General features: G+C 48.9%; 1 protein-coding gene across 2 annotated transcripts in view; it reads right to left on the bottom strand.

The window, feature by feature from the left end:
* Positions 1–18,263, bottom strand: part of AMOTL1 (angiomotin like 1) — a 90,119-nt gene that overhangs the window by 58,016 nt on the left and 13,840 nt on the right. The window contains exon 2 of one of the 2 annotated variants that reach the window (XM_083170100.1): positions 14,574–14,624. In XM_083170100.1, the coding sequence (XP_083026226.1) occupies positions 14,574–14,624 (51 nt within the window). Of the gene's footprint in view, positions 1–1,532; positions 1,814–14,573; positions 14,625–18,263 lie in introns of those variants that run through there. The other variant, XM_083170101.1, reaches the window with a different exon arrangement.

Below are 18,263 nucleotides of genomic sequence, written 5' to 3'. Positions count from 1 at the left end.
TTAAGCGCAACGCATATCACATGAGTCGAACGCTCCCATTAAGTGCAACATATATCATGGGGACCGATGCAGGCCTCTGTGTTTGGCCTATTCACATCAGTCACCTATTAAAACGATTGCAGGTGTTGTCTGAACCAATCAGATTCCAACTTTAATTTTCCTAGTAAAACGTAGAAAATGAAAGCAGATTTCTGATTGGCTGCTGCCTACAAAACCTTTGTATCTACACAATTCTCTCTCCATAATTGTCCCAAATAAAGTCTTAGGGCAGGGTTATAGAGACGGCTTTTGTCCCGTCGGCAAATCTCATTATAAATAGCGTGTCAATTAGTGATGATATTAGCATCTAAGAAGCAAAGGCATTCACGGAACAAAAATAAGGGGCTTGTCGCCCTATTCAAATGCAAAATCCTTGTTGTGGTGCATGCTACTTGCAGCGTAGTGGTCAGTATTGTGGGATTTATATTGTATTGTGCTGCTTTTATTTTATGGGCAGGTAAAATAGGCCTGTGTAACTTATTTTTACCACTTGTCAGGAAATTTTCTGACAGTTGGCAAGCACACAATGTACTAGAAAGCCCTGCATTTTCCTGTAGCCCACGAGCGGGATCAGGTTTCCGAGTGTAGAAAACATTGGCGGAACAATAGATTGGGAGACGGCGTTTTGGTGCACACAAAATAATGTTAATCGGCACGTTAAGGACAAAGACACGGCATATGTATTTCCATAGGCTTCTGTCTGCCTGCAACGAGCAGGGGGGTAAATGTAGATTTATAAAAGGGTTAATGCACCTATATGTCCCCTGACATTTGACAGTTCCCAATGCAGAATGCAAAATTGTTCCCACTGCTCCATAGCGACGAATATTCTAAATTCTGCTGTAACGGCAGCCTAGCCATCCCATCGCGACACAGCGCTGATCTGCAATTCACATCAGGACCCACTGTACCTCCATACTGCCAACTTTCTGCATAATGAGAGACAAATATGGTGGCTTTAATGATAATGAATATCCCAGAGGTCTGGTAAACGTGTTACCGGATGGCGTGATGGATAGCGGAACTCTAACATATGTAAAAGTATTATATATATATATATATATATATATATATATACACACACACACACACACACATACATATATATATATGTATGTATGTATGCATAGAGGAAGGTCATCCAGGTTTATGAGAGGAGCATTGCAGAACAGATAATAAGTAGTACATTTACTGCAAAAAAATTAATAAAAATACATGTGACTTGAATGACCCCCTATATTAGTTCATGCATATGCAAAATGCGAAATAATAATAGAGATTAATATAATAAAGAATGGAGGGCTGGCACCAGACCAGACATGCTAAGAATCTCAAAGTCCAGGTGCCATGTTGGCAATGCCCAGATGCCCCCAGTTACCCCTGCTGCATGTTGGTACATCACGCTGCTTCTCTCCGGCCAGGGTAGCAGCAGCCTGCACACGAGTCCTAGCGGTCTGCAGCCTGATCTGCAAACAAAAAGGCACAGTCTTTACCTCTCACGCGTGTCCCAGGGAGAAAGTTTCCGTGCAGGGGCGGCAGGAGCCGGCCTGGGGGCTGTGCATGGTCCCCTCATGCAGCGCAGGGAGGGCAAGACGGTCCCGGTCCCCAACAATCAGCCCCATTCACTGGAATGAGTGGAATGCGTGTGCAGCCCCGGGTCCTAGTGCCTGATTCTCCGTTTGAACGTCTGCCGCCCTGGGTCCTAGTGCCTGGCGCTCGGCTTTATGCCGCCAGCCACCGGGTCCTAGTGCTAGCAAATGAATTCAGAGACCGCTCTGGCGGTGACTCAGGTCCGAAGGAGGGCTGATGGAGATGCGTCATACTTTTACTTAGGAACAATGTATTATTAAGGTGTGAAGTGGTCTATAGTTCATTATTTTATAGCATACATTTTCCGCCCTTTTGGAGCTGCTGGGGGCAGGGTACTTATCTTATTCTCAGTACACATCAGAACGATGTTCCATACTAACCGCATGGCGTTGCATGAAATATCAGTTTTGCTGTGCAGGAAGATATTGCTAATAACCTGGGGCATAAAGCTATGATATACGGGGTTGACAATGTCTATGTCGACCACTAATGTTCAACAGAGACTACATCGACACTGTAAAATTGCCAACATACCATAAGTCGACATTGACAGGTCAACATAAGCTTAAGGTCGACAGTTTTAAAAAAAAGTTTCTATGACGACATGGACTCCCTATAAGCGTACTTGCATGGCATGCTACCCTCGGTGTACTATTCTATTCTCATTCTATGCCCACTTGGATTGTAAACTATGAACCAAGTCGGTCAAAACAAAAAAAAGTGAAAAAAAAACTGTGTCGACCTTTTGATTGTTGACAATGTCGACATTAAACTTCTGTCGACCATTTCCAGGTGTCGACCTAGTCACTGTAAACCATTAGTGGTCAACCTGGTGACTGTCGACCTAGACGTTGTTGACCCAGGGACCGGATACCGGGGCATACACTGTATCATCTGGCCGATGTGTCAATATGATCAGTCCGGAAATGACTAACACTATCGGCCCGATATCGCTCCAGTGTGTACTCAGCTTTACAGCCTGACTCAGGCCCAATGAAGACCAAGTGAAGTCAATCCACAACTTCCCCCATCACTGTATATAGGTAACACTATGCTGTTACATTGCTCAGTGCCGCAGTCCCCAGACACCCTGGTACAATCTCAGCCAGCATGCATTACATATAGATGTCAGCATGTCCCAGGTGCTCGGATCACATTCGTCACTGACGGAGTCATTTCACAATGATCCAATTAGCTAATGTACGCAACATTTTTTAGATCAGTTCATTATTTAAAATGAATCCAGTCAGAAAGTCAGTGGTAAGATGCAAATCACCGAACACAATGTCCTCCTGCCTACTATTATTAGTGTCTACCCCCGTATAATCACTGCCAGCTTACTACTGGAGTATCTTACCCTCTGACCCTGCCAGCCTCCCTGGGTGCAGTCACCAGTCACTGCAATAAATACCTGCTGTCAACACGGGTCCTGGCGCTTGGCACCATAACCAATGTCTGTCTCCTTGGCTGCATTCTATACAGAATGTCTTCCATCAGTTTTATATTTATGGAACCAAACTTAAGCCCCGTACACATGGGGCGATATCAGAGCTATTTCTCCCCGTGTGTATACCCCATAGCAACGGCGCTTCTGTAACCCTGATCATGCGCACAATTTGCGGTGACATTGGGCCTTATTAGATGGACAAAACCATGTGTACTGCAGGTGGGGCAGATGTAACTTGTGCAGAGAGAAAAACAGCCAGCCAGTCAGCTCCTACCTTTCATGTCACAGGTTGAGTTTGAAAAAAATGACTTTAAAAAATTAGCGCATGCGAGCGCACACAACTCAACAAGCGTGCGCACAGACATTACAATAGAGCGCACAAAGCAGCAGTGGTCCCTTTTTGCAGTTGTGGACTCAGTTAATGTGTGTTTCACCCATTAACTACATTGTTTGCTGTGTTTTGAATGTTTAAATGTTGAATATCATTTTGAAGTAAAGTTAACACAAATGCTGAATGTCATTTTCCAGTTATATATAAGTGACGCACAAAAATTTTAATTTCCTTCCAAAGTTGCACAGCCAAAATCTTTTGCCGCACACAGCCTTCGTAAAATTAGAGGGAACATTGCGCATAAGACTAAGGGCAAGATCTATCAAATGGAAAATGCGGTAAAACCCCAGTTTTACTGCATTTTCCAATGTATCAAAAAAGATACCGCATTGAAGGGTATCGCCACCTTTGGGTCCGCCGCGTTGCCGCAACCCCGCCGCCTCGCCGAACCCCCTCTCCCCCTCCCTTGGGCTTACCTATCAACGCAGCCGGACGTCCTTCCGGCTGCAGGGGGGAGGAGGAAGCGCCAGGGACAGCCTGCTTAGCTGTCCCCGGCGTGAAAGCAGCAGAAGCCGGCTGGGAGGTGACGGAGACCCCCCGCAGACCACAGTACAGGTATCGCGGGGGGCCTCCGTCACCGCATCGCGATGCCAGCCGCATATGTAAGTACATATGCGGCGGCATCGCGGCGGGGGGGGGGGCGCAAAGCTGGCGCTCCAGAGTCTAGTGCTGCCTTGCAAATAGACTATTATGACAATGCGCTAAAGCTTTTAAGTTCAATCCTCTAGAATCTGCTGTACATTGTACCATGGTAAAGCAGATTTAACCTAAGAAGCTCAGTTAGTTACTTTCAAGAGTTATCCGTGTATTTCCAATTATACACCTGAGTGCCATTTATAGCTGTCTGCTGCAGCACAGGGCTATCTGCTGCCCCAGCCGGCTCCGTCCCTGCAGCACAGCAGAACCTTCTTCTGTTATCAATGAGGTGATGGGATGGCCTTCTGTGTTCACCATCGATGGTGAAATGACAACAGACCATTTATTGATGTAGACTACGCAACAGATAACCATTGAGGGTTTTAACAGTTAATGGTCAACCGTGTTCTTGCCACAGATCAGTGAAATCTGTGCATGGTCTGTCCAAAAAAGTGTGTTAATACAATAATAATAAAAAAAAACGGCGTAGGGTCCCCCCTCCTGAGCATAACCAGCCCCGGTTTTCCAAAGACGGGGGAAAAAGTGATGCCCCCCCCCATATTTAAGAAACCAGTATGCGCTCTTTACTGGTCCTGGTTCCAACAATACTGGGTTTAAAAAGAGTAGGGGTACCCCATATTTTAGAACCAGCACCGGGCTCTAACAGCCAGCAAGGTAATGCCAAAGCCGGGGGACACTTTTTATACAAGGTCCCCCAGCCGTCACATCATCCCCATGCCGGTCAGACCTGGGCGGGGTACCTGGGGGAGTGAGGACCCCCCAATAAAAGGGGGCCCCCAGGCTTAACCCTTCCAGGGCCGAAGCCCTGTCCTTACCTAAGCTCCATAAATTTAGCAAACGGACAAGAGGCTGGATAGGACAACTGATGCCTTTTGCTGCATCAACTAACAGCTTCTTCAAAGGAATGGAGAAGGCACCACAGGGACGTGAGTGCACGCCCACTGGCAGTGCTACATGGTGGAGAGGGAGGGCCCTAAGGCTTATCGCACCACATAACAGCCCCTCCTTCTACACCTGCTAAAACCAGGGCTGGATTAACAATGGGCCTAATGGAGCTACAGCTCCAGTCCCACTCTCCAAATAGGCCCATTTTATAGCTGAGGGCCAGGGCTTTCCAACGAGCCCGGCCCCACGTCTATAGCCGCCAGGGAACCGGAGATACCGTCAGGCAAAGCTGGAACGTTTTCCCCAACGTTTTCCAACTTGGGACCCACTAATTCCGACCCCCACCCAGTTCCAAAGGCATCACAGAAGCTCGAGGTTGATCTCAGTCTAACCCAAATCACTGAGCCTTCCATCTGATACCAGGCTGGTCCATATGGGTTCATTGGTTCTAGAGATATTGCGGGTAAACCGATCTTTTTCATTTCTTAATTGTAATTTCATGACTGTTCATGTTTTTTGAGGACAGATTTCACTGAAACCAAACGGCCCAGTTTCACAGGACCAAAATCATTTGAAATTCATTTGAAGCCGACATGTAAATGGGTCAGTTGGATATAGCTGGTTGTTTAAAGGGGGGGTAGTTTTCTCTCCTCCTCTCACCAGAAAATGCAGGGACTAGGCTGGTGTAAAAGGGCCCAGGTGGGTAAATTCCTGCATTTTCTGGTTCTTTCGAATAGCCTTGACCTGCATTGCTCTGAATACAGCCGGGCAGCCCCCTGCTCACTGCCCGGCTTTCAATGGCTGTCATTTCTGCCCGGCGGTGGCTGTCCCCCAGTTACCGCAAGCATGTATTCCCCCTTGGCAATGAGCATGCAATCCCACATGACACTGAGAATGGAACCCCTGGCAAAGAGCATATAGGTAAGCAGCACTTATGTAGCATAATTTTTAATAGGCATTATGGTGTTTGGCATAATACGTAATGGACATTACGGTGTGTGGCTGAACATGTAATGGGCATTATGGTGTACATTTTTAATGCGCACCTTTGACACGCAATGCCCCTGTTTATGAAGCAAATTGTGCATTATTGCTCAATCTGTTTGTTATAGTGTGTATTTTGGCTCAATACATGTGGCAAAATGTGAATTTTGATTTAATCTGTGTGGCATAACAGGAATTTTGACTCAATCCGTGTGCCATAGTGTAAATCTTGGCTCATTCCATGTTACATAATGTGTAAGAGGCAAGTACAGCATAAGGGGGTTACTATTGTGTTGAATGATTTGTATAAGGGGTATATGGTGTGTTAAACGTAGGTGACCACATAAAAGGTGCTGAAATGTTGTCTACTTTCAGTATTTTTTTTATGACTGGAGTGCCGCCTCACCCCGCAACTATCTTAGGATATCGGCATCCTGCGGGTGCACCTTTGGAGGGCACCCGCCAATATATCTCCCTGCATTTTTCCTATGCCGGCCCCCTGCTTTTTCCAGGCATATATAATTAGTTGAAAGTATTTACACAAATAGAGACACACCCATGAGCAGACCACCCAAACACTGGTGCTGGCCACAACCCCTATTATTGCGCATAATAGGCCCTTGATTTTCAGCTCCAGGCCCATTTAGCCCTTAATCTGGCACTGGCTAAAACCATGCTCTTGCATCTCATTCATGCTATAAATGCATGGACATTGCATATTAAAACATACTGCAGAGCTGATCAGAAAATGTAGTTACAAACGGGAAGGCGAAGCTGTCCAATCAGCACTGATATTGGGAGATGGGCGGTACACTGCAGTCTGTTGAGTGTATGGGCGGGGAGATTATTGTATTTGACAACACATACACAAAGAAAAAACTTTTTTTATGACTATAAAACTATAAGCCTACTGCGGGTGACATGTCCTTTGAATGCAGTCCACATACTTATACCCCTTTTACACCCCCGCAAAAACCCAGGTCAGCAGCGGTGTAAATGGGTCAACCCGTGTCTCTTTACAGAACATGGTTAGGACCTGGGTCCGACCCAGGAGCTGGGTCCCGTTTACATCAATGGGGAAGCCCAACCTCCGGACTGCAGCGTCCTGCGGTTAACATGGAGGTTCGGGGAGGGGTACTGTGCAGACAGCGGCGGAGGCAGGGAGGAGGTGAATGGATGCCTGTGTGCGGCATCCATTCACCTACCGGACGGGGGCTGGGGTTGCTTGGTGCTGGGCTTGCCCCCAACGCGGCGAACGGTGGTCCCGGCAGGGGTGATCGCGGTCCTGGTGCTTGGAGATGATGCCTCCGTCTACACTGCGGGTAGGTACCGCAGTGTAAACAGTGCAAATCCCAGATCCGACCTGGCTTGGATCCGTGTTCCAAATGCCGGGTCGGATCCGGGATTTTTGGTGTAAAAGGGGTATTATTAGTATGCATATGAACCACATCTCTTCTAGCTCAATTCATCTCCTGCCATCCTGTACGCTCTCTCCATGAAATGATGATGAACTAATTTATGTAAATGAGACCACAACTAGTGCCGGCACCGTCGCGCTCAGTGTCACCTCAGTATGACTAAGTACAGAGAGGAAGTCTGTCTGCCAGTTCCTCAGCTCCTACTGTCACACACAGCGGACATTACCCTCCATTCCTCATTCCTGTGGTCCAGTGTATTTCTCAGTCAGGGGAGATCAGAGCACCACAATGAATATGAAACCACATAGGGCCTAATTCAGACCTGTACGCTAGCCTGCGTATACTCACAGCCTAGCTAACAGGTATGTGTACGGCAGCACATCCCCTCGCATGCGGTCGCAAGAGGAGAAGGTACTTGTTTCCTAGCACGGCCACAAAGATCTTGATCGTGGGCATCGTGAGGAAAAATCGGGGCCATCGCATGCACTAAAAAATCGGGTGCGATGGTACTGACGCGATGCCCGCGATTTTCCCATAGGGAACAATGTTAAATACCTCAATTTAGCCGCGATGCCCCCGATTTCCCATAGGAATCAATGTTAAATGGCTCAATTGACCCAAATCATCATAGGGAACAATGGGAAATGGGCCAGAAAACCCAGCTGAACACTGAAATGACCCCCCAAAAGTAGTTGACGCCACCCCACGATCAACGCGAACCCGAAGCGTGGCGAGCGCAGCGAGCCCGCGAGGGGCGGCGGTACGCGTCCTTCGACCTTTTCATACCCCCACTATCCACGTCGGCGTGGAGTTGAGAATAGAATAGTGTGGCGAGCGTAGCGAGCCACCGAGCCCGAAGCGTGGCGAGCGCAGCGTGCCCCGCGAGGGGACGCGGATACCTGTGAAGCCCGCGAAGGGACGCGTTTACCTGTGAAGGTATCTGCGGCCGCTCGCCACGCTTCGGGCTCGGTGGCTCGCTGCGCTCGCCACACTAATCTATTCTCAACTCCAAGCCGACGTGGATAGTGGGGGTATGAAAAGGTCGGAGGACGCGTACCGCCGCCCCTCGCGGGCTCGCTGCGCTCGCCACGCTTCGGGTTGGCGTTGATCATGGGGTGGCGTAAACTACTTTTGGGGGGACATTTCACTGTTCAGGGGTGTTTTGGGGGTTTTCTGGCCCATTTACCATTGTTCCCTATGATGATTTGGGTCAATTGAGCCATTTAACATTGATTCCTATGGGAAATCGGGGGCATCGCGAGTAAATTGAGGCATTTAACATTGTTCCCTATGGGGAAATCGGGGGCATCGCGTCTGGACCATTTAAGCCTTTTTTAGCCGCATACGACGCGACCGACGCGATATTGACTTTTTTTCAATGCATTTCAATGTAAAAATCGGGGGCATCGCGTCGGTCGCGTCGTATACCACTAAAAATGACACCCGATGCCCGCGATTGTGGCCGTGCTAGGAAACAAGTTCCGAGGAGAAATCACCCGATAGTCGCTCACCATCTAATTAATTTTCCAGCCTTCGATCTGAAAAGTGAAGGTCCCCATATCGCAGCGCGCAATGCGATGCGTTATTGGGTTGATCGCATCGCAACTCAGCGTTTTTATGGAGATGCCAATAAAACGCTGGGCGTTCCCCTGCTGCCCGCCCCCATTCTGACCCTTCTGGAGCAAACGGCCCGACGAGTGTGAAACTCAGCGACACCATTGGCTACCGGGGTTTGTGCATTCCCATACACCGAACATCGGGCCAAATTATGACTGAATTGGCCCCATATTTCTGTGTTTTTCTGACTCGGAGGTCAGATTGCACGTGTCAGCTGCGATCACGTACGTACAAACATGAATTAGGAGCAGTGTATTTCTGCAATGTAAGCTTGTCAGGCTGTCAGTCACTCTGGGCTGATGGGGTTATTCCGTACCATGCCGTGTGTGGTATGAGTGTACAACAGGGTTGCCTACTTCCTGGCTGGGCAGCTAGTTCAGTGAGGCACGGGGGGCGGGGCCACCGTCAGGGCGGAATGGTGGTGGTGGGGGGGCCGACAGATGACCAGTGTAGGGGCATGGCCAACATGATAGCGGCCATGTGGCCACACCCTCACGCCGTGCATTGCCAGAATTTCAGGCATTGCACTGGGGGGGGGAGTGGCAGGGTTATTACAAAGAGGCGAGTCTGCCCGGATTACGCAAGGCTTGCCTACCTTTCTGGGGGGCCGGGGGGTTGACCCGATTTCTGGCACCATTCTGGGAGGGTAGGCAACCCTGGTGTACGAGTGTACAAAGTGCTAGTACGCCTAGCACTTAACACGGGTGTGGTATAAATGACCGACGGTCGGGATTCCGACAGTCATTTCTCCGATGTCGGAATCCCAACTGCACAGCGGGGGGAGCGCAATGGAGCCCCTTGCAGACTCGCTGCGCTCGCCGCGCTGCGGGCACGCATTTTATTCTCCCTCTATGGGGGTCGTGGACCCCCACGAGGGAGCAGTCGGGATTCCGACGTCGGAGGAATGACTGTCGGAATCCCGACTATCGGGGAGCCGTCCGGTACCCCTTAACACTTAGTGGAAATTAGAGAAGTTGAAATGAACAAATGATGATATTGGATAGATTTTGCATGGGTGTAATAGTATGTGAGGTGAGAGAAGTGGTGCATTCACTATAGGTGCAGACCCGCAGGAATATTTGCCACGTTGAATATGATGCAGGTGCAACTGTTTAGTGAATGGGTTTTAAATGCTGGAGATTTCTTGCACAATTGCTATCAAGCGTGCATCCTCTCCTGCCGCTGGTGAGCTTGCTGTGCCCTTCTCCTATCTTACATTGGGTCAAATATGCTGAGACGGTATAATTGTATATTATGCAGAGTTTGTCATTCACAGTAATTTCTGCCTTGTCAGGGGAAAGGTAACAAGAGATGGCATTGTCTCCTAGCATGAGCCGCAGCCGTATGTCCCTTCCCCACAGCAGCAGGCCTGGGATTCACTTTTTTTTTTTTTGCCCCCTTTCGCCATTTTTGGATGGATGGGAGCGATGTGCCTAATAGGTGCGGCCAATCTAGATCACAGGCAGAGCCACATTTATTTCCGAGCACATAATTAGGCGTGACTCTTAATAAGCCGTATAATCTCAACATTTTGCACGTTTATTACGGATTTTCTTCTGGATAGCAATAAAAGTGACTTTTAAAAATGTAATTGCCTGGCTGCGGTGCTCGATATGATGTCAAAAGTCTGTAAAACTCTGACACAAACATCAGTGGCGTAGGGGTGAGGCGATGGACTATGGGGGCCATAGTTACATATGCACGGGGCGGGGACCCGCTTATTCTATATGCACTGCACTTGGTCCCCACTCATTAGATATGTACAGGGTGGGACCAGCTCTGAGCTCACTGCTGCCTGGGTTATCTGTCAGTTCAGCCAGCGGCGCCCACCACAGACCCTGCTGGGGCTGCTCCCCCAAGCCACCGCAGGGTCTGCCACATATGTAGCTACGCCACTGACAAACATGACATCACAGGTTCCAGCAATGTCTCACAGAACCTGGTGCACCAGTCGTCATTTCTTCCCCGAGTCAGACAAAGTCAGAGCGGCCGGACGATCTGTCCGTCAGTATCCGACATTTTGTTTTCCCCCGTTTAATAGCTGTAAAAGCTGTGGGCAGCCTGCCGTTTTCCACGCAGACAAGTGCACATATTATTCCATCCTCCTCAGAATTACAGGAACACGGCAGAGAGTGGAAAGTAAAACAAAGCGCAGCGGTGTCTGGGCGGCACATCTGGTTTTCATATCTGGCTTCCACAACGTTGGTTTCTCTGTAATAATGTGATCTGTGCGGGGAAGGGGCTGCCCGCTGTACAATTACTGGTGCTCTGGTGCTTCTCCAGCCCGGGATTAGCTTACAGGGGAGAAACAGCTGCCTGAACATTACAGCACTGGAGTACTGGGGCGGATTTCCATCCAAAAGCATTTTACGTCCCTTCCAAGCTCACTTATGGCTTCTTACAGGGCTGCTTGGCAGATGGAGGGCATAGGAGCAGCAGATTTAAAAAGCTTATGGAGTAATAATAGTCCAGGACTGATCCTCTCACCTCTCATCTGTTAAGTGTCAACTCGTTTGAACTGGGCATACGAAGCAGCTGCTTAGCATGAGATATGTTCATGGCGGCCATTTTATTGCATACTTGCCTACTTTGGTCCATCGAGTGGCCACTAGTGGTCTCTGGCAGTACTTCACCTCATAGGTGAGGAGTTTTAGCCTTTTATATACAGTATCAGCGGCGGTTTTACCTATGGGCTGCAGCCCCCCCCAGGTAAAATCCGCCACTGTAGTGAAGCCAGATGCATACCCTCCAACATGACACATTCCATTAGGTACAAAATGCTCTGTTCCTGGACTTCCCTGCCAGTGGCAGTTACAGAGGTTGGAATCCAGCACAGTCCAATATTCAAAGAGGGGGTCACATCAACTGTCAGTGATGTCTGGGGTGGCAGTAGGTGTGACTCCCCTTTTTGAATATTGTACTGTGCTGCAGGCTCATATCTGTAACTGCCACTGGCAGGGAAGTCCAGGAACAGAGCATTTTGTACCTAATGGAATGGGTCATGTTGGAGGGTATGCAGATGCAGTCTGTGAGACTGCACTGGCTACACTGTGACTGGCAGTGACTCCGGGACACCTTTCTGCTGGCTGCTGTGCAAAATCGCAGATGTTTGTACTGCGCATGCGCCAGGTACATATACAGGTACAGGGGTGTTTTATGTCGCGGGGGGCATTTGCAAATGTCTGTCGGTTACCTCACCCTTGAAAATAAAACAAATGTCACACACACACACACACACACACACACACACGGGTGCATTTACTTAGATGGGAGTTATATTGAAGATGAGATGTTGCCCATAGCAACCAATCACATTCTATCTATTATCTTCTAGAAAGTGCTACATCAAGTAGATTCTGATTGGTTGCTATGGGCAACATATTCAATAGACCTCCCTAAGTAAATTTATCCCTCAGTGTCTATGTGAAATAATCCAGCATTACGCTCTCACATTTGACCTTATTAACACAGGGTGCTGGCAACCCCGGCGAACATCCTATTCTGGCATCATATATCCAAGAATATGGATGACACGGGTGACAGGAAATGGTGCATTGTGTGTGTGGGGCCCCTTAAGGGTCCACGTGCAATGGACACCATGCACCCATTGGGCCTTATTCTGGTTCACATGGTTTTTGTCCATCTGAGAAGGAATTTGCCTCTAAGAATGAACTAGAATAAGGCCCATTATACAGATAGAGCACCCCTCATTCAGGCAGGGGCTGGCAAAACTATCGCCAGCCGCCGCCAGCCACCAGCTCCCACCAGGGGGCGCACACACATGTGACACCTGCGCGACCCGTGAGACGCACGCGCCTCACAGTTTAATGGAGTCCCTGTCCGCCAGTGCTCGCCAGAGGGGGCGTTCTGGCGGGCGCCTGGCAAGGACAAGGGATGCTCCACCTGTAAATACGCAATTCATCTGTGCTATCAACAATCCCTGCTCATCATATGATATATAGAGGGCAATTTGTGAAGTACGAATGCACAGTGCATACAGGCCCATTATAGACAAGGGAGTCCCAAGCTGCCCACACTGCTCCCAGGCTTTGTGGGTAGTAACAGGACCCTGCATCTGAAAGGTGATGAGCTGTGATTTCTTGCATCTCTGTCCCCCTAGAATTATGTTGCCATGGGCTTCCACAGAAGATAACAAAGACTGGCACACAGCCTTAGCCATCTTTTCCATGGTGCCAGTGACATATTTGCGTGAGGAGGGAGATGCAGAAAACCTTAAAACACCCCGCTATGGTCAACCAATCAGATCCTGTCTATTATCTTCTAGAGCAGTGGTTCTCAACTTCGGTCCTCAAGACCCCCCAACAGTTCAGGTTTTCCAGGTCTCCTCACAGATTCACAGGTGAAATAATGAGCTCCACCTGTGGATCTTTCAAAATGTGTCAGAGTAATGAGTGCACCTGTGCACCTGCCGGGTGACCTGGAAAACATGAACTGTGTGGGGGTCTTGAGGACTAAGGTTGAGAACCACTGTTCTAGAGGGTGCTAAATAAATAAGAAGTCTATTCTGATTGGTTGCCAATAGCAACATCCCATGTGAAACAGAACTCCCATCGTAGTAAATTCCCCCCTATGCTATGCTGGGAATTGCATCCATGTTACTGGAGAACATTTGTGAAGGGACCTCTATGGCTCATCTATATTATTAGACTGTGGGAAAATCAGGACTGTCTTTATGAAATGCAGCATTTTCGGTTTGATTTATGTAAACATTGCCCTGATCCAATGTGTACCGAGTGTTCCACCAATGTACAAAATGCATCCCATTAGTGTGGGAGAGAACCTGCTCTGCACCAGCTGAGATGAAGAATCCCCTTTGGCAGAGTGGCAGAGGCTGTGTGTATGCCCGATACTGATCTCCACCAGCTCTGCCTTATTGCTCTGCAAACTGGCTTTGGCAGAATGCTAGGCACAGCTAGGGTTATTCTGGTTGACCCCCCCCCCCTCCCCCCCCTCGAAGTGCGGGTCCACCCACACAGGCTGCGAATGAATGTTTTGCATAAACATCAATTTGCATGCCTCGGGTAACCGCCCACATCTTTCGATGATCTCAGACCATCGAAAGATGTGGTGCGTGTACACTTATAAAAGTGACTTTTAAGTCACTTACATATGCGTGCACGCTGGCACGGATATGGGCGGGCAGCTAACATCCATTGTTGTCAGCTGCCCGCCCCTCGCACCCATGTCACTGCCTCATTACCATGAGAACGCTGGGCGTTTCCATATGGTAATGGGGCCCCCCCCCCCCCCGCATGCTGTCATGGGTGCGTGCACACGGCAAACCGAAAGTTTGCTATGGCAGCATGCACCCTGCCTCTGCACATGCGCAGAAACGCGTTTGCCATTGGTCTTCCGTGCGAATGCACAGAGGACCGACTGGATTTGAATAACCCCCCAATGTCACGCCACATGAGAGGATTTATCGCTGTGCCTCAGCCATTATCTGGGCTTCCTAGATGTGAAACTACAAATCCCAGAATGCCATGACAGACGTCTGCGTTACAGAAAAAAGATACTGACTTACCTGGCGGCTCCGACCAAAACTCTGGCACCATTATGTTTGAATTGTCACTTCCTGTAATAGAAAGAGAGGAAAAAAAGGCATATAAATGAACATAAAACAACTCCCTTATTAATGAATGTTTATTACACAGAGCAGGGGTGACAGTCCAAAAAGTAACAGGCGACGCCACAAAGAAATAAAAAAAAAAAAAAGGAAGCGTGCGTACACGGCGCAAAATCTGTTCATCGAGTACACGTTCCCTAACATTCGAGCGGGGGGTGGAGAGGGGCGTGGGGTGCCGGCCTGGGCCATTAGCATATGTGAACGCCCAGCTAATGCGTTTGTGATGCACTTGCTGGGGGTGGACAGCTGACATAACCGGATGTCAATTGTCTGCCCAATTCCCTGCAAATCTACAAACATATGTACGAGTGGTCTGGATCACCCTTACATATGCGTGCGCCTTCACCATCATTTGATGGTTGTCCACCATCGAAAGATGGGGGAGGTTCCCACTGGCATGCGAACGGTTGTTTATGTAAAACATCTATTCGCATGCCGGGCAAACAAACCCGACGTGCGAAGGGGGGGCGGGCGTACCACCATTCGCAGGGCAGGTTCTGGATGACTCGCAAGGATGCAAATTCACGGCCGAGGGAGTCAACCAGAAAAAAAGGCCAAAGAGTGTAGACCAGGGGTGGCCGAACCTGTCCTCAAGATCTACCAACAGTCCATGTGTATCAGGCAACCTGTGGATCTATAGTAGGAATGAATGCAGCAGGTTTGAAAATGTGACAGTTAGTAATGACTACAGCTGTGCACCAGCTAGGTGGTCTGGGACATGTGACAGTTAGTAATGACTAGAGCTGTGCACCAGGTAGGTGATCTGGGAAATGTGGGCCTTTGGTAGATCTCAAGTACCAGTTTGGCCACCCATGGGTTAGACATTCTGAGGAATCCTTTCTCCGATCTGTAGGTGTGTGCCAGTGGTGAAGCACAGCTGACACACACCTATTTGCAGCAGCAGGGTCTGGGCAGTGAGCTTGTAGTGCTATTTGCCGGGCGGGGGGGCCAGAAGCACTGCTGAATTTGAAAACCTATTTTGAAAACACTGTCTGGAAGCTGATTGGCTGAATTCAGCCAATCCCCATCCGGCCAGTCTTTGCAAAATATGATTTCAAATTCAGCAGCGCTTCCCACCCCGCCTCCCAGGAAATAGCGCTACAAGCTCCTCTCCGCCGCTGCCTGGATCCCGCTGCCTGGACGCCGCTGGCCGCACCCCCACGGCCACAGCAGCTCCCCAGGATTACATGCAATAAATCGTATGTGATTTATTGCATGTAAAAATGACCCATCTGCCGGGAGGCTCTCAAGGGCAAAATTGTCCGAATGGGGGCCTTTAGGTCCAGACCATCAAACCCTTCTGATGCTTCTGATTGTAAGAGCACATTATTTGGGGAGAAAAAATTAACAAAAGTTAAAAAGCTCATTATATAATAATAATAATAATTATATATTATTGCGTAGCTTTCCCCATTCCCATAAAACTAAACACATTGCAGTATGGAACAATCCACTATATAATTTTAAATACTATCTTTCCAATTGTGCTTTGATGTCAGTTTCCTTTTAAGCTGGCAACTGTCCACCCCCACATGTCAGTAAGGAGGGATGAGTGTTCGAGATATTTCTCCCACTTTTCTCACGGGTTGCCTGGCAACAGCTGCGCAACATAAATCCAGCAATAGCACCCATTACTTTATCGCACTATGAATATACATTGTGCAGTCTTGGATGGAAAGGAAACTACAGGATACATTTACCAAAGATTCTACAAAATGAAAAGTGATGTTGCCCATAGCAACCAATTACAATTTGGTTGGTTGCTATGGGCAACACCACCTCTTTTCATTTTTAGAGGATTTATTAAACCCTACTTGTATTAAAGTATTGCATTAGGCCCTATGTTTGGTATGTGAAATAATGTCTAAATTCGCATGGGGGACCGATGTTTTGCATATGCGCATGTGTATACCCTGGGAGCTTGCGAACTTGGTGCAAAATCTGCTCCCTGCCTTTCAAGCGGTGGGTGGAGAGGGACGTGAGGTGCCGGCCTGGTCCATAAGCATATGTAAACGCCCATCGTTTTATGGGCGTTCCCATGAAAACGCTGGGTGTACACATGCTAATGCCTTTGTGACGCACGTGCGGAGGGCGGGCAGCTGATATAACCGTGTGTCAGCTGTCCGCTCAATTCCCTGGAATTCTACACGCACATGTACGAGTGGTCTGGACCACCCTTACATACGCGTGAACCTTCCCCATCATTCGATGGTCGGCGACCATTTAAAGATGGGGGAGGTTCACACTGGCATGGGCAAATTAACCCGGTGTGCGAAGGTGGAGGTGGGCGTACCACCAGGGCCGGCAACAGAAATCTTGGGGCCCAGTACAATGATATTTCTGGGGGCCCCCCCACCTAATCCCAAATCCACACAACCATCTTCTGGATGAGCCTCATTCAACCTTTCGCTGCTCCAGATCCTGTTTTCAGGTGCGGACTTCTCTCGTTCTCAGTCCTGCTGGCTCCTGGCTACTGCTTCCTGCTGGCTCCTGGCTGCTGCTTCCTGCTGGCTCCTGGTTGCTGCTTCCTGCTGGCTCCTGGCTGCTGTTTCCTGCTGGCTCCCAGCTACTGCTGGTCTGTCACTTTTACAAAATAATGGCAAGTACAGGAGCCAGAGACTGAGGCCACAGTGCCAGCAGCGGGTACGTCTGTGCGCCTGTAGCCCCAGGCCATATGCACACACAGAGTAGATGGCTAAGCGCTGAGCAGCATGGCGCACACACAGCAGACAGCAGTGACACACAGTGAGTCAGTCAGACTCAGATGGTGCACAGTAGACTGACAGGCCAGCTAGTACAGGCTGTGGCCGTGTTGGGGCATGGAGGCTCTGGGGCCCTTCGGATCACTGGGGCCAGTCACACTTGACTCCCCCTGTCGCCTGCTCTGCATACCACCATTCGCAGGGCAGTTCTGGTTGACTCGCAAGGGTGCAAATTCGCGCTGGAGCGAGTTAACCAGAATAAGGGCCTAAATCTACTACAAGTTAAATAAATCTAGAACATTACTGTAGCATCACTAATATCTTCATACCAACACTGCGCTATACCATATGGAGTATTCACATGTATAGAGTGATAAGGATTTCCTGAGCACACAGAACTGTGCCATGCAAGCCCAGACTCCACCTGTCCTGTTAGAACAAGATTGTTTTTCAAATATATAGATTTGGCACCGCGCTGCTGCCTATTGTGTTTGGTGAGAGCTGTCTATATGACGGTGGGATGAGCCTGTGGTTTGGAAGGAGCCTCCTCTGCATTCCCTTCCTGCGGTGATCATGTACAGTACACACAACTGTGCAAGCAGCAGCTTGTGTCCACACTGCTGTGTTCTCCCGCCGCCAAGGTAAAACCACGTTATTTATGTACAGCTGCAGATTGTTTCAGCTACAAAAACATGAGATGGAAGCAGGGAAGTCTTAACAGCATTAAAGGACATGGGCAAAAACAATGCAGGGGGTCCTACCCACCCATTCATGGGGGAATAGAAAAATCCTAACTTACCCCTTTGGCAGTCCAACATAGACTCTCCAAATGCTTCCATACAGTCAATGGCTGCCAGCACTCTGCTTCCTGATAGTTCCAGCCCTC

This window comes from Crinia signifera, chromosome 2, assembly GCF_055691185.1.
Source record: "Crinia signifera chromosome 2, ASM5569118v1, whole genome shotgun sequence".
NCBI lineage: Eukaryota > Metazoa > Chordata > Amphibia > Anura > Myobatrachidae > Crinia > Crinia signifera.
Note: the sequence above shows the minus strand (reverse complement) of the source record. Positions and strands in the feature narration are given on the sequence as shown.